The sequence below is a fragment of the Podarcis cretensis genome (assembly GCF_951804945.1).
Source record: "Podarcis cretensis genome assembly, chromosome: 1".
Lineage (NCBI taxonomy): Eukaryota > Metazoa > Chordata > Lepidosauria > Squamata > Lacertidae > Podarcis > Podarcis cretensis.
This window is the reverse complement of record NC_137170.1, coordinates 130,819,832-130,836,521: the sequence shown is the minus strand read 5'-3', so window position 1 is coordinate 130,836,521 and position 16,690 is coordinate 130,819,832. Positions and strand designations below refer to the sequence as shown.

Sequence of the window (16,690 nt, the reverse complement as noted above, 5' to 3'; positions counted from 1 at the left end):
TTATATTCCATGGTGTGAAATATTGAGGCTGAAGACTCTGCAAAGCTAACACCTCGCCTTCAACCATAGATACAAGGTTAGGAAAGGCTAAGAAACAGAAGGCTGCATAGCCTCTTTCTGTTCTTCCTATGGGAGAAATGCACAAAGGGACAGATTTGTCCACTTGTCTAAACTATTGATCGTCTATTGTCTAGACTCCATTGTGCAGCTTGACGATTAAGCCCCTTGTAGGAAGAAACAACTGGTTGTACCCAGAACAGCTTCCGGGTGTTAATTAAAGAAAACAACCCCTTCTGTGATTTATCTGTTTGCTTGTCCACACTCCTTACTCTGGAGTAGTCTCTTTGGTGATATATTTCTGTACGACTCTGCTTTAGGATTTAGCAACTATTCAGAGTTTCAAAGCCTACAACGGGCATGTTTACCTACCGCAAATGTGTATATACACCGGATGAGCTCAAAATATAATGCTCCGAGAAGCCCGCACACCCCCTGAAGCTGCATTATTAAATGTTGTTAGATACCAGCTAGAAGTCACCTCAACCATCCTTGTGAAACAGATGGCTAAGAGTGAAAGGCTTCTGGGAAATGATATATAATGAATTGAAAAAGATGTTGAAATATACATTTGTTAAGAAACCGGAGGCTTTTCTATTAAGAATAGTAGGGAATGAAATAAATAAAAAAGATTGTAAACTTTTCCAATACGCAGTAACAGCGGCGAGAATACTTCTGGCCCAAAAATGGAAACAGGAAGAATTACCGACGGTTGAAGAATGGAGAATGAAATTAACGGACTTTGCAGAACTGGATAAATTAACAGGGAAGATCCGATATTTGCGAAACCATAAGTTCATCGAAGACTGGGGAAAATTTACAGATTATCTGAAAAGAATATGTGATGAAGAGACAACGCTTGTGGGTTTTCGAGATGTTCTGTGAAAATATGAGGAATATTGTAAAAAAGGGAATAAGACTGGGGAGGGTATATTTAAAGGCAATATTAAAATTAGGAAATGCGCAAACAAAAAATTTAAAACAGAAGATTGGCAGAGAAACTGAGGGAAGTCCAAAAAAGAAGAATGTGTGATAAATTCTGATATGGCTGTATAAATTTGTATTTGAAAATAAATAAAAAATACTATATATATAAAAAGAAACAGATAGCTAAGAAGTAGAACTTTTTGCATGTTGACAACCTAGAGAGATTTGTACTTACTAAGAGCTGGACAGTTGTCTGCTGTCTGTGCGGGAATGGTCTGCTCATCTCCCAAAAGATTTCGATTCGTTTCAAGAGCTTCAGCATCCCCAATGCTGCCAGCAGTTACAAACTGACCCAAAGCCCCACCCCTTTGATTTGGTCCATGTTGTTCTCCAAGCGCTGATGTTGTAGCATTGTTCTGTGCTTGACTGAAACTTGCTTGAAGGTTGTTATCCTTATTGAATAAGGGCCGGATGGTTAAGTGCCTCCTTGTGGAATGCGTAAGGCTTGCGGGCTGGAGAGGTGTTTGGCTATCCACCCTCAGAAGGGCTGCTGCTTCATCAAATGATTGCAACTGTAAACCCTAGAAAAGTAAAAGTTTGTTTAAAAAACGTTTACGCGTTCACCCACCAAAGTGCAAAATAGCAAATGAAGTTCTATGACAAAATTCAAGTTGGGTAGTTTCTGAATCCTAACTAGGATATATGGAGTGGTACTATCACCCCCCCCCCCAAAAAAAACCCCCATCCCACCCAGAATACACACGCGCGCACACACACATACAGTGTCAGACCAGCAATGCCTAAATTGTAGGTATAAACAGGTGGTTGCCAGCAAATGTGTGTCCAGCAGCTACTGAGTGCAGTTACTCATGCGTTGTAGGGATCTAAAATGTCTTTCTTCAAGGAAATGCATGCTGCAGGAATATCACAGTTTGCCATCAGTCAAGTCACAATATTTTGTTCCTGGATACTGCCTCAACAGGAGTGATTGGTGCTATGCAGAACACAATTGTGCAAGTGTCACTTCTAGGACAAAGTCTGCATTTTGAAATCTATAAAGCAGACAGCTTGTGTCCCTTCAGATGTGCACTTGTCGTCTCCTGCAAAGAAGTGCACATTTCCGGGTATTTAAAGAAAAAACCCAATACAGTGGTACCTCGGGTTACATACGCTTCAGGTTACATACACTTCAGGTTACAGACTCTGCTAAACCAGAAATAGTACCTTGGGTTAAGAACTTTGCTTCAGGATGAGAACAGAAATCGTGCCCCGGCGGAGCGGCAGCAGCAGGAGGCCCCATTAGCTAAAGTGGTGCTTCAGGTTAAGAACACTTTCAGGTTAAGAACAGACCTCCGGAACGAATTAAGTACTTAACCCGAGGTACCACTGTACACAAACTATAATACAATGGTCCTGTGCTGTGCAGGTAACTCCCTGATCCCAGACTACTAATTTTTTGACAGCTTGTTATAGAAACCGTAGTTACCTTTTGCTGGGTAATTACTATGGGCTGGAGTAACTCTGAAGTTAAGAGCTCCCTTGCTCCATTTGATTCCACTTTGATTATGGTTTTCTCTGGTGGTAAAAGTAAAGGTAAAGGTACCCCTGCCCGTACGGGCCAGTCTTGACAGACTCTGGGGTTGTGCGCCCATCTCACTTAAGAGGCCAGGGGCCAGCGCTGTCCGGAGACACTTCCGGGTCACGTGGCCAGCGTGACATCGCTGCTCTGGCGAGCCAGAGCCGCACACGGAAACGCCGTTTACCTTCCCGCTGGTAAGCGGTCCCTACTTATCTACTTGCACCCGGAGGTGCTTTCGAATTGCTAGGTTGGCAGGCGCTGGGACCGAGCAGCGGGAGCGCACCCCGCCGCAGGGATTCGAACTGCCGACCTTTCGATCGGCAAGTCCTAGGCGCTGAGGCTTTAACCCACAGCGCCACCTGCGTCTTTCTCTGGTGAGCTCCCTACAAAAACAACCAGAGACAAAGTGACATGGGGCAGGGACCCGTCTTACCTTTGACAAAAGCTTATCCAATCAGCCAGCCAAACTCAATCGCCAGATATATCTCATGCAGTATAAAGCACTTTGTTGAATGGTCAGTAGTCTATAGAGGGATATTGAAACAAAACAAGGGAGTAGAAAGCAGGAAAGGAAGTTGAGTGACTATTACAGTGAGTAGTTGAACATTAAATCACAGGAAAATGAATGAGTTACTTGCTTACTCTTTTCTCAGTTAGCATTACAGGTTAGTTACAGGTAGGCAGCCGTGTTATCTGAAGAAGTGTGCATGCTCATGAAAACACATACCAATAACAAACTTAGTTGGTCTCTAAGGTGGGGGACGCGGGTGGCGCTGTGGGTTAAACCACAGAGCCTAGGACTTGCCGATCCAGAAGGTCGGCGGTTCGAATCCCCGCAACGGGGTGAGCTCCCGTTGCTCGCTGCCTGCTCCTGCCAACCTAGCAGTTCAAAAGCACGTCAAAGTGCAAGTAAATAGGTACCGCTCCAGCAGGAAGGTAAACAGCATTTCTATGCGCTGCTCTGGTTCGCCAGAAGCAGCTTAGTCATGCCACATGACCCGGAAGCTGTACGCTGGCTCCCTCAGCCAATAAAGCGAGATGAGCGCCGCAACCCCAGAGTCAGTCACGACTGGACCTAATGGTCAGGGGTCCCTTTACCCTTTTACCTTTATAAATGTCTACTTAGAACATAAGCTCCACCCATATAAGTTTGTACAGGACTGCTGCCTTAAGTGTGCTGGGGATATAACTTGATTTGATATTTTTATATGTATTTAACTAATAATTTAATACATTTAAATGTTTATTTTTGGGACGCGGGTGGCGCTGTGGGTAAAACCTCAGTGCCTAGGACTTGCTGATCGTAAGGTCGGCGGTTCGAATCCCCGCGGCGTGGTGAGCTCCCGTCGTTCGGTCCCAGCTCCTGCCCACCTAGCAGTTCGAAAGCACTCCTAAGTGCAAGTAGATAAATAGGTACCGCTTTATAGTGGGAAGGTAAATGGCATTTCCGTGTGCGGCACTGGTGCTGGCTCGCCAGTTGCAGCTGCTTCACGCTGGCCACGTGACCCGGAAGTGTCTTCGGACAGCGCCGGCTCCCGGCCTCTTGAGCGAGATGAGCACGCAACCCTAGAGTTGGTCATGACTGGCCTGTACAGGCAGGGGTACATTTAAAGGTAAAGGTAAAGGTACCCCTGCCCGTACGGGCCAGTCTTGACAGACTCTGGGGTTGTGCGCCCATCTCACTTAAGAGGCCAGGGGCCAGCGCTGTCCGGAGACACTTCCGGGTCACGTGGCCAGCGTGACATCGCTGCTCTGGCGAGCCAGAGCCGCACACGGAAACGCCGTTTACCTTCCCGCTGGTAAGCGGTCCCTATTTATCTACTTGCACCCGGAGGTGCTTTCGAACTGCTAGGTTGGCAGACGCTGGGACCGAGCAGCGGGAGCGCACCCTGCCGCAGGGATTCGAACCGCCGACCTTTCGATCGGCAAGTCCTAGGCACTGAGGCTTTAACCCACAGCGCCACCTGCACCTTTACCTTAAATGTTTGTTTTATTGTTTTGTGTTCTGCTTTGTGGCAGTGCCCCACTTAGGGAATTTGTAAAATAATAAAAGCAGCAGCTGATGCTGATTTATCTCAAAATAAACACCATATACTGTACAGTGGTACCTCGGGTTACATACGCTTCAGGTTATATACACTTCAGGTTACAGACTCCACTAATCCAGAAATAGTACCTCAGGTTAAGAACTTTGCTTCAGGATGAGAACACAAATCGTGCTCCAGCGGTGCGGCAGCAGCAGGAGGCCCCATTAGCTAAAGTGGTGCTTCAGGTTAAGAACAGTTTCAGGTTAAGAACGGACCTCCGGAACAAAATAAGTATTTAACCCGAGGTACTACTGTACTGTTAAGGTGCTACACTCAATATGCCAGCAAGTTTGGAAAACTCAGCAGTGGCCAGAGGACTGGAGAAGATCAGTCTACATCCCAATCCCAAAGAAGGGCAGTGCCAAAGAATGCTCCAACTACCACACAATTGCACTCATTTCACATACTAGCAAGGTTATGCTTAAAATTCTACAAGGAAGGCTCAAGCAGTATGTGGACCGACAACTCCCAGAAGTGCAAGCTGGATTTAGAAGAGGCAGAGGAACCAGAGACCAAATTGCAAACATGCACTGGATTATGGAAAAAGCTAGAGAGTTCCAGAAAGACATCTACTTCTGCTTCATTGACTATGCAAAAGCCTTTGACTGTGTCGACCACAGCAAACTATGGCAAGTTCTTAAAGAAATGGGAGTGCTTGATCACCTCATCTGTCTCCTGAGAAATCTCTATGTGGGACAAGAAGCTACAGTTAGAACTGAATATGGATCAACGGATTGGTTCAAAATTGGGAAAGGAGTACGACAAGGCTGTATATTGTCACCCTGCTTATTTAACTTATATGCAGAATTCATCATGCGAAAGGCTGGGCTGGATGAATCCGAAGCCGGAATTAAGATTGCCGGAAGAAATATCAACAACCTCAGATATGAAGATGACACAACCTTGATGGCAGAAAGTGAGGAGGAATTAAAGAAACTTTTATTGAGGGTGAAAGAGGAGAGCGCAAAATATGGTCTGAAGCTCAACATCAAAAAAACGAAGATCATGGCCACTTGTCCCATCACCTCCTGGCAAATAGAAGGGGAAGAAATGGAGGCAGTGAGAGATTTTACTTTCTTGGGCTCCATGATCACTGCAGATGGTGACAGCAGCCACGAAATTAAAAGACGCCTGCTTCTTGGGAGAAAAGCAATGACAAACCTAGACAACATCTTAAAAAGCAGAGACATCACCTTGCCAACAAAGGTCCGTATAGTTAAAGCCATGGTTTTCCCAGCAGTAATGTATGGAAGTGAGAGCTGGACAATAAAGAAGGCTGATCGCTGAATAATTGATGCTTTTGAATTATGGTGCTGGAGGAGACTCTTGAGAGTCCCATGGACTGCAAGAAGATCAAACCTCTCCATTCTTAAGGAAATCAGCCCTGAGTGCTCACTGGAAGGACAGATCCTGAAGCTGAGGCTCCAATACTTTGGCCACCTCATGAGAAGAGAAGACTCCCTGGAAAAGACCCTGATGTTGGGAAAGATTGAGGGCACAAGGAGAAGGGGACGACAGAGAATGAGATGGTTGGATGGCATTCTCGAAGCTACCAGCATGAGTTTGACCAAAGTGCGGGAGGCAGTGGAAGACAGGAGTGCCTGGCGTGCTCTGGTCCATGGGGTCACGAAGAGTCGGACACGACTAAACGACTAAACAACAACAACAACAACAAACCACTGTACTGTATTGATGTGCATTCATTTGCCATGGTTTCTGCTAAAGCAATGGCTCAAGTAAATACAGCAATTACTGTACCTTAGGGGTGCCCAGACTTTTTTCAAAGAGGGCCAGATTTGATGAAGTGAACATACGTGAGGACCACCCAAAGTTGCTGAGCTCTTTTTAGGATTTAACCCCAAAATTGTTGGGATTAGGCTCTGAAATTGACTTTGGACATACCTGCTGGACCAGAACAGCACAAAACATCTACAGCAATCTTGCAGGTTCATTACACCAACACTTCAAATAGATATATTAGCACAACACATTTAGGATCAGATTCACTAGGTGCAAATTTGTGGCATCACTGAAATAAATACTATTGCCAGAATCTCTACATTACTTGCAGTCACAAATTATCTGAAGCAAGCTATAAATTTTTAAGGAATACTATAAAAATATGCAAATGTCTGCTCCCTGAAGGGTAAAAATTAATTGATGAATAGAATATATATGGACATATTTCAAATTAAGCGCCCTAGGGCCAAAAAACTGAGCTCTTATGCTGCCAGCAGTTAAATTCTTACCTTCCATTTCCAGGAGTAGGATGTGTTTTTCAGTTCAATTGGTCCGTTTCAAGAGTTGCTAAAATACAAGTTAAACACACACAGAAAAAGGCTCAGTTTAATGTGCAAATCGCCATATATACCCTGCTATAAGCAATACATTGCATCGGTTAGGTCACCAACTAACATATGAGGAATTGCACGCTAAGCCACACACTTATTTAAATATTTTTCTGGGGACAAGTGTTAAAATAAAAACAAATCTACGGATCAGGAATCAGGCAGGTAAGAACAGGAATAAATGCCAGTGTAGATGAATATTTTAAGCGTTAACAAACATGAAAATGTCCCTTTCAATAAGTCATCTTAATATTCTCCTCTCAGTAAGCACCTGATGCAAATCAATTCTTTTCTAGCGGCAGCTGAATTAACATCAAAAATTAACAACAGCCTTTGAAGCCTACTCTTACCCCCAAACAGAATATGAGAGGGAGATAATCAAGATGGGTTTTGCTTGAGTGAATACAAGTTTTTGGGGCGAAGCTTGTGTCCAGTCTCCCTCTCTCTCTCCATAGATTGCAGCTGACTTCATGATGTTGATGCTGATTTTATTTGGACATAGGTTTTAAAAAACTGATTCATTTGTGCATACATTGAACACAAAAGCTTCTATTTGGACACTACATATATAAGAACTGATCTATTTGTATTTCCTGTTCTAAATGTTGGTCCTTAATTGCTTCTACTCAATTAGATAATGTGAAAAGAGTTATGTTTATATGATATACAAAGAATTTATATAGTTAAACACAGCCAGTTACGTTTTGAATATCAAAGCAGCAAAGATTTGAGACTATTCCCTCACAACTAGAATTATTATTCAACCCAGCTGAAAGAAAATAAAATAGAAAAGCAGAGAAATAAATTTTCCGTGTAACACGATCACCCCACCCAAAGCTCTCTGAAGGGTTGTATTCAATGTGAAAAAGAACACAGAACATAGGAGCAAGCCAATGGCTCATCTAGTCTTAATGCAGTGCTAAGATTAATGCTGCCCTCCTCTCCCTCCTTTTGATGCATGCCCCTTAAATCTGTTCTGGCTTCTCCCCACCACAAACCTTGTGGGGAGGAGAAGCCTTACACTAACACAAGGATTTAGTTGCATACTGTCCTAAGCTCTGGAGCAGAACACACACCCAAGGAATTCATTCCAGTATCGGAGAAAACTCTACACTCGTAATACAGCACTCTGCTTCATACATAAGTCAATAGGTGATCCTCTGTGTATTTCAGACTCCTTGCATTCACAAAGAGCCACTACCTCGTGGCTTAGAGACATTCCTAAGGATCTTGCTGCAACTTCCTGTACCAGGCTATTTTTTTGCTCCCCACCCTCACAACTATCACTTCCAAAGGGCTCGTCACACCACAGCAAAGGGAACTGCACAAAGAATCATTCATAGGACAACATTTAAACAATAAATTGTAAAAAAAGGCATTTACTTTTAAGGTGCATGAACTGTAAGATGAAAAACAAATCCAACCCCTAATAATAATAATAATAATTGGTGAAGAAATGAGACAGTGTGTCCACCTTGAAACTGCCTCCAAAATTGGCACGGTTAAGCAATAAAATAAAGCAGGGGTTCCCAAACTGTGGTCTAGCAGATCATCAATGGCCTGCAATTTTCATTCAGGTGGACCATGGCATTTCTGCATTAAATATATCTATTGATTTTTAATGGCATTTTAATTGTTTTCTTTATTGTATTACCATTTGAATTCTATGCAATGCAAATTTGAAAACTATATAAGAAATAAAATAAGTAATAAAATTACAATTACAAATCATACAACATCTAGCACAGTGTGTTACAACTGTGACCACAAACAGGAAAATCTTTAAGTGGCCCACCAAGATATTGAAGAGGTTGGGGAGTTTGGGAACCACTTATATAAAGGCTACATAACGTTAGGATTAACTCAGCAACAAATAAATGTTTTCAGCTTGTTCCTACCCTCAGTAGGTGAAGACGCAAGTGTAACAGTCACTGTTTCAGTAAGAATATTACCACTGTCTGTTGTCCATTGAAGCTGAAAAGAGGAAGAAGAGCCATTTAAAGAAGCCAACACTCTTATCACGTGTTGACACACATCCAAATCACCGTGAAAAGACAAAAACTGAATGCAGATTTACTTATTTGTTCTTATACTCTTATCTTTTAAATTCCTCCTTCTTAACCCTTCTGTGGTTTTAAGAAACAGTTAACTTGGTGTCAAACAAACCCTGGTCAAGTAATCATTTAAAGAAATAAAAGCCAAGCCTTCTGCCATGTGGAATATTAGCAAGACCTTCGTGGTCCTCTCTGATATTTGAGTTGTTCTAGCTAGGAGTTTGTGAGGGACGCGGGTGGCGCTGTGGGTTAAACCACAGAGCCTAGGACTTGCCGATCAGAAGGTCGGCAGTTCGAATCCCCGCCATGGGGTGAGCTCCCGTTGCTCAGTCCCAGCTCCTGCCAGCCTAGCAGTTCGAAAGCACGTCAAAGTGCAAGTAGATAAATAGGTACCACTCCAGGGGGAAGGTAAACGGCATTTCCGTGCGCTGCTCTGGTTCGCCAGAAGCGGCTTAGTCATGCTGGCCACATGACCCGGAAGCTGTACGCCGGCTCCCTCAGCCAATAAAGCAAGATGAGCACCGCAACCCCAGAGTCGGTCACAACTGGACCTAATGGTTAGGGGTTCCTTTACCTTTACTTAGCTAGGAGTTTGCCATGAACTTGCCATGAATTTAAGCTTGTCACTTGTTCTATCAGATATCTATTAAGTGACCATATGAGTAGATAAATTTGCTCTACTAAAAACAATGTTGTTGTTTTTTGTTTTATCATAGTTTATACTCCGTTTCTCATTTTGACAATACTGTATCAATCACCTTAGTAGGCAATTTAACTGTAATTTACTCAGGGGGAAAAATTATTTGTGCTAATGCCTTTGAAACAGTTATCCTGAGAGAGCAAGCAATGAAGACTGTCCACAAAATGACCACAAAACTTGGCTGAAAGAGAAAGAGAGGAAGAAAGAAGAGTCCATGCTTACCATTGCCGGAATAGTTTCTGAGTTGTATAATATCTTCCCGTTTCTTAGTGACTTCTGCACTTCATGAATGTGGTTCTTGAGATCATTTACAGTAGGAAAGAAAGACAAGTTGTGCTTCTCCGGCACTTCATCAGGTCTGAACAATTCTCGTTCCACAAATTTTCTGTTGAGTATTAGAAATGGGGGGAAAGAGAGGATTACACATGTGTTGATATGTGATTTATCGTACCTGCTGCTCTTCCGAACAACATACAATCAAGGCTTGAGAAGTTAACATTCCTTCCCCAAGCAGGGTAGAGCACACATTCACAGATGGAGGTCTCCTCCCTCTACTTTTCCTTATGGGGAAAGTTTTTAACGTGTGATTTTACTGTATTTTTGGTTCTTATGGAAGCCGCCCAGAGTGGCTGGGAAGGCCCAGCCAGATGGGCGGGATATAAATAATAAATTATTATTATTATTATTATTATTATTATTATTATTATGCATCTGGAGACTGAGGTATCCTTGGGAATGGTGCAGGGGCCTACAAATGAAGCAAGACTTGGTGAAAGTCCCCTTCAAGCCCAAGTGTTTTACTCTTCTTCTTCTTGTTGTTTAGTCGTTTAGTTGTGTCTGACTCTTCGTGACCCCATGGACCAGAGCACACCAGGCCCTCCTGTCTTCCACTGCCTCCCGCAGTTTGGTCAAACTCATGCTGGTAGCTTCAAGAACACTGTCCCACCATCTCGGCCTCTGTCGGCCTCTTCTCCTTGTGCCCTCCATCTTTCCCAACATCAAGGTCTTTTCCAGGGAGTCTTCTCTTCTCATGAGGTGGCCAAGGTATTGGAGCCTCAGCTTTACGATCTGTCCTTCCAGTGAGCACTCAGGGCTGATTTCCTTCAGAATGGAGAGGTTTGATCTTCTTGCAGTCCATGGGACTCTCAAGAGTCTCCTCCAGCACTAGAATTCAAAAGCATCAATTCTTCGGCGATCAGCCTTCTTTATGGTCCAGCTCTCACTTCCATACATCACTACTGGGAAAACCATAGCTTTAACTATACAGACCTCTGTTGGCAAGGTGATGTCTCAGCTTTTTACTCTACTAACATACATTTAGCCTGATTATCCAGGGTCAGATTTTTTTTAATTTAAATTGGATTTTTTAAAAATTTAAATTGGATTTTTAAAATAAAATGCTTGGGGTGGGGAATCTTTCTAAAGATACGTTTCTACATTATAGTCCTAAGGCTATTCATCAGAAAATAAGGATTTGTTTTAAGTTTTCATGTGTGCTAAAACTCAGTTTAAAGTTTAAAAGAGAAAAAAATGTTTAACCACATGTTAGTTAACTGAACTAACATGGATAAACATGCTATAATGTTATGGTTTCATTTAAATAAATTGTTTAAATTGTTATTAAGGAAATGATTATTTTCTCCTTCCAATAAAGTACAGCAGAGAAGTTGTCCAAATATAAGCAGTTAACTTATTAAACCTCACAATAATTTCCTAACTATCTGTCTATGTATTTCTAATAGTATGACCAAATTAGTAATCTTTGATATAGCTGTAAAAAATTATTATTCCAAAAATGAAACCTTCATCTGGTTGTAAATATTAAGATTACGCCAGCAAGAATGAGTCTTTCTGTAAAAAAAATGATTTAAATCAAGTCTTACTGACTAGTGATTTAAATCGTGATTTAAATCTAATCCACCCTGTGATTAACCCATTCTTTTCCTACTGGAAATTTTGCCGGACTACTTAGGAAAAATCCAAAAACTTTGCAAAAACAAAACTCAAAAACAAAACAACCAGGCAAACAGAAGTTTGGTAAAGAAAATACTTCATAGAATACCAGTATGTAAAGCTTTCTCTTCTGTGCAGTGTAAGAAAAACTACAACTTAGCCCATACATTGGACTCTTGAAAAATCTCAGGTATGGATAATAAAGTAGTAAGTTTCTATGCTATAGGCACAGGGACTAGAGGTTTCCTACAGGTATCTGTGGTCGTCTTTCCAATTGGTTTGAAAAGCACCTACCTTGATATATGGGAAGGATCTGTGAAACCACATTCCACTCCCAAAACAGCCAAAATGTCGAAATCAGGACAGGGGTGGGGAGCAGGTGCTGTGTCATAACCCACACAAAGTGGAAGAAGTGTGTTGCGTAGAGACTTACAAAGACTTACCGTAACTGTTTCCTCACTGCGTAGACTTGTTCTATTCCTTGAGACACTAGCTCTCGGATCTTATCTGCAACTTGCGGGTGAAGTCGCGAGGGCAGCGTGCAGCTTTCATCTTTGCCTGCATCGTCCTCATCCTCAGGAGACGGTATGGAGAACGGCGATCGTGGGAGGCACATCTCCAGCTCATGATACTGATGAGCCTGCTGAGTAGGTAACTGCACATACCACCTGGCGAGAAAAATTGGCAGATGCAACTCCCAAGAAAGTACCGTATTTTTCGCTCTATAACACGCACCCGACCATAACACGCATGTAGCTTTGAGAGGAGGAAAATCCGTAGGCATGCCACCCGTAGGCATTTCCTCCATAACACGCACAGACATTTCCCCTTGCTTTCTAGGAGGAAAAAAGTGAGTGTTATGGTGCAAAAAATACAGTAATTCCTTTTTCCAGCAGGAGGGGGGAAACCAACTCTAGTGAATATTTCAGGTCTGTCTAACTCAGGCATAGGCAAACTCCGGCCTTCCAGATGTTTGGGACTACAATTCCCATCATCCCTAGCTAACAGGACCAGTGGTCAGGGATGATGAGAATTGTAGTCTCAAAACGTCTGGAGGGCCGAGTTTGCCTATGCCTGGTCTAACTCATGGGCATCACCACACTTCCACACAGATTGCTGTTATCTTTGCCACTCCACGGCAGTAAAAGGTAAAGGAGCCCTGGATGGTTAAGTCCAGTCAAAGGCGACTATGGGGTGCGGCGCTCATCTCGCTTTCAGGCTGAGGGAACCAGTGTTTGTCCACAGACAGCTTTCCGGATCACATGGCCAGCATGACTAAACCGCTTCTGGTGCAACAGAACACCGTGACGGAAGTCAGAGCGCATGGAAATGCCATTTACCTTCCCGCCACAGTGGTACCTATTTATCTACTTGCACTGGCATGCTTTCAAACTGCTAGGTTGGCAGGAGCTGGGACCGAGCAACGGGAGCTCATCCTGTCGCGGGGATTCGAACCGCCAACCTTTTGACCAGCAAGCCCAAGAGGCTCAGTGGTTTAGACCACAGCGCTATCTGTGTCCCTGGCAGTAGCACTATCTTGGAGTAGGTGCGGTCTGGGATGCTGTCAAGTAGCATGTGCCACTGATCCTGATCACACTGCACTGGCTGCCAATTCTACCGAGCCCAATTCTAACAGCTTAGAATTTAAGTTCCTAAAAGAGCGCCTACCATCTCAGACCCTATGACTGGCAGGTGAGGCCTTGTTGGTGATGCCACCACTGGGGTCTGCTTTTCAGTAGTGGTTCCCCTTTGTGGAGTGCCCTCCCTAATGAGTTGTGCCTGTCTCCAACATTATTAACTTCCAGGAGAAATCCGAAAACATTCATTTATCCAGGCATTTGCTGCCTGAATAATGTTGCATACTACCCTAATATCTGAGCAGTATGAGATTCCAGGGTTTCAGGTAAACTACCCAGATCTTTTTTCGAGCTGATGGATAACATGGGCCTAATTGACGCCTGGAGATTTAAAAACCCTACCATTAAACAGTATACTCATTTTTCAAACCCAAAGCAGAGCTGGGGGAGGATAGATAGTGTTTGGATATCAAAAGAATTGGTACAGAATTTAATTAAGTCAGAAATCCTTGCACAAACTATATCCGACCATAATCCGGTAACTATTGAGCTAAAAGCTAAAGACGCTAGAACAGGCAGATGGAGAATGAATGAAGCCTTATTTAACGATCAGAGGATAATAGCCAAGGCCAAGGAAACAATCGGAGAATATTTCAATTGGAATTTAAATCAGGAAACAGCTATAGAGACGGTATGGGATGCAGGAAAGGCAGTCATGAGGGGCTTTCTGATCCAGAAAAATAGCCATTTAAGAAAAGAAAAAGGGAAAAAGAAAGAGCAGATTTTAACACAGATTATGGAGAATGAAAGAAAACTGATAATCAACCCCGGCGATGAAGCCGCTAAAAATAACATAAAGATATTACAAGCCAAATTTTCTATGGTAACTAATGAGGAGATTGAATGGAAAATAAAAATGATGAAACAGAAAAATTTCGAATCAGCTAATAAGATCGGGAAATATCTGGCGTGGCAAATAAGAGAAAGGAGGAAACAAAACACGATATCCAAGATAAAAGATGGAGACAAGATAATAGAGGACCCAAAAGAAATAAAAAAGGTATTCCAGAAATATTATAAAGACTTATATAAAAGAGGGAAAGAAACAGATAGTGAAATAGAGGGTTTTTTACAAGAACACCACCTGCAACAAATAGCAGAGGAAGAAAAAGAGTCATTAGATCAGCTGATAACACAAGAAGAAATTCAAAGGGCAATAAAAAGGATGAAGATTGGAAAGGCACCAGGACCAGATGGCCTACCGGCCAAATACTATAAAGTACTAAGTGAACAAGTATCCCCAATTCTATGTGAAGTAATGAATAATATTTTAAAAGAAGGAAGGATACCGAACACCTGGAAGGAAGCCTATATTACATTAATTCCTAAAAAGGATGTAGATGCCTCAGACGTGAAGAACTACAGACCAATTTCGTTATTGAACAACGATTACAAGCTATTTGCAGACGTATTGGCAGAAAGATTTAAAAAAGTATTAAACAATAGAATTCATAGAGATCAAACAGGCTTCCTTCCGGGGAGACAACTGAGGGACAATGTTAGGAATGTGATAGACATTATCGAATATTTAGATACTAGAATAGATATACAGGCGGCGCTGATATTTATAGATGCCGAAAAGGCATTTGATAATGTCTCTTGGGACTTTCTGAAGAAAAGTTTGAAAATGATGGCGATAGGAGAAAAATTTAGAAAAGGTATTGAAGCTATTTATTGGGAACAGAAGGCTAAACTTGTAATAAACAACTCAACATCAGAAGCCTTCAATATATTTAAAGGAACTAGACAAGGATGCCCCTTGTCTCCTTTACTATTTATAACAATATTAGAAATATTTAATAAGAGACTAAGGGAATCAAAAGAGGTTAAAGGAGTTAAGATTGGATTGAAGGAATATAAAATCAAAGCTTTTGCTGACGACATTGTATTAACATTAGAAGACCCAAAACAAAGTGTACAAGAAGCCCTGCAAAACCTTGAAGAATTTGGTGCTGTGTCAGGGTTCAAGGTAAATAAGAACAAAACTAAAATGTTAGTCAAAAATTTAACAAAGGATGAGATGACAGAATTAGAACAAAGGGCGGGAATTATGATAGCTAAGAAGGTGAAATATCTTGGGGTGTGGATTACGACAAAAAATATCAACCTATATAAGGACAACTATGAGGTCACCTGGAGGAAGATTAAGAAAGATCTGGAAATCTGGGAGAGAATGAAACTATCCTTTCTAGGAAGGATAGCGGTAGTTAAAATGAATGTTTTGCCCAGAATGTTGTTTTTATTTCAAACAATTCCTGTACTTAGAGGTCTGAGTCGATGTAAAGAGTGGCAGAGAGCTCTCGCAAGATATATCTGGCAAGGGAAAAGACCCCGAATAAAAATGAAAATATTGGTGGATAAAAAAGAAAGAAGGGGCTTCTCCCTGCCGGATTTGAGTCTTTACTACGAGGCGGCATGTTTGGTATGGCTAAAGGATTGGATAAAACTGGAAAACACAGATTTATTGGATTTGGAGGGCTTTGACAACAGGTTCGGGTGGCACTCGTACCTGTGGTATGGAAAAGTCAAGATACACAGGGGTTTCTTAAACCACATCTTCAGAGGACCTATATTTCAGGTATGGGAGAGGAACAAAAATCTTCTGGAAAGAAAGACCCCATGGTGGATTTCACCAATAGAGGTACTGGCTATTAAGAAAACCAATATGGAAGAAAAGAATGCCACATATAAAGAACTTATAATTAAAACAGAACAAGGTGTCAAACTTAGACTGTATGAGGAGGTTAAAAACCAATTTACTAGCTGGTTGCAATACCATCAGGTGAATGGTTTGTTAAATGAAGATAAAAAGAAAATAGGATTTGAAGATAAAAAATCTAGATTTAATGAAGAAGTGGTAGAGGGTGAGAGTAAAGTTTTATCTAAGATCTATAATATATTATTGGACTGGTACACAAAAGACGAGGAGGTGAAGGAGGTAATGATAAAGTGGGCGATGGATATCGGTCACAATATCGAGTTTGAAAGATGGTTGGAACTATGGAATAACAACATAAAGTTTACGGCTTGTACGGCATTGAGGGAAAATATCTGGAAAATGACTTATAGGTGGTATCATACGCCGGCAAAACTGGCAAAAATGTATAGATTAAAGAATAAAAGTTGCTGGAAGTGTGGAGAAGCAGAAGGCGATCTCTACCACATGTGGTGGTCTTGTAATAAAGTGAAAGCTTTTTGGGAATTAATTTATAACGAACTTAAAAAAATCTTTAAATACACTTTTCCCAAAAAACCTGAAGCCTTTCTGCTGGCAATGCCAGGTAAAGAAATCCAAAAAGAGGACAAAATGCTATTCCTCTATGCCACCACAGCCGCAAGAATTATGTT

General features: G+C 42.0%; 1 protein-coding gene and 1 long non-coding RNA gene across 5 annotated transcripts in view; one reads left to right on the top strand and one right to left on the bottom strand.

Annotated features, from left to right (window-relative positions):
- Positions 1-16,690, bottom strand: part of CARF (calcium responsive transcription factor) — a 41,466-nt gene that overhangs the window by 6,742 nt on the left and 18,034 nt on the right. For 3 of the 4 annotated variants that reach the window (XM_079979281.1, XM_079979280.1, XM_079979282.1), the window contains 6 exons: positions 12,149-12,373; positions 9,975-10,137; positions 8,897-8,972; positions 6,900-6,957; positions 2,997-3,087; positions 1,220-1,565 (listed from right to left, as the gene is read on the bottom strand). In XM_079979281.1, coding sequence (XP_079835407.1) covers positions 6,929-6,957; positions 8,897-8,972; positions 9,975-10,137; positions 12,149-12,373 — 493 coding nt within the window. In that variant the 3' untranslated portion in view covers positions 1,220-1,565; positions 2,997-3,087; positions 6,900-6,928. Of the gene's footprint in view, positions 1-1,219; positions 1,566-2,926; positions 2,947-2,996; positions 3,088-6,899; positions 6,958-8,896; positions 8,973-9,974; positions 10,138-12,148; positions 12,374-16,690 lie in introns of those variants that run through there. The other variant, XM_079979279.1, reaches the window with a different exon arrangement.
- LOC307220053 overlaps positions 1-16,690 on the top strand; it is a 260,005-nt gene that overhangs the window by 239,838 nt on the left and 3,477 nt on the right. The gene's annotated exons all lie outside the window — the stretch shown is intronic.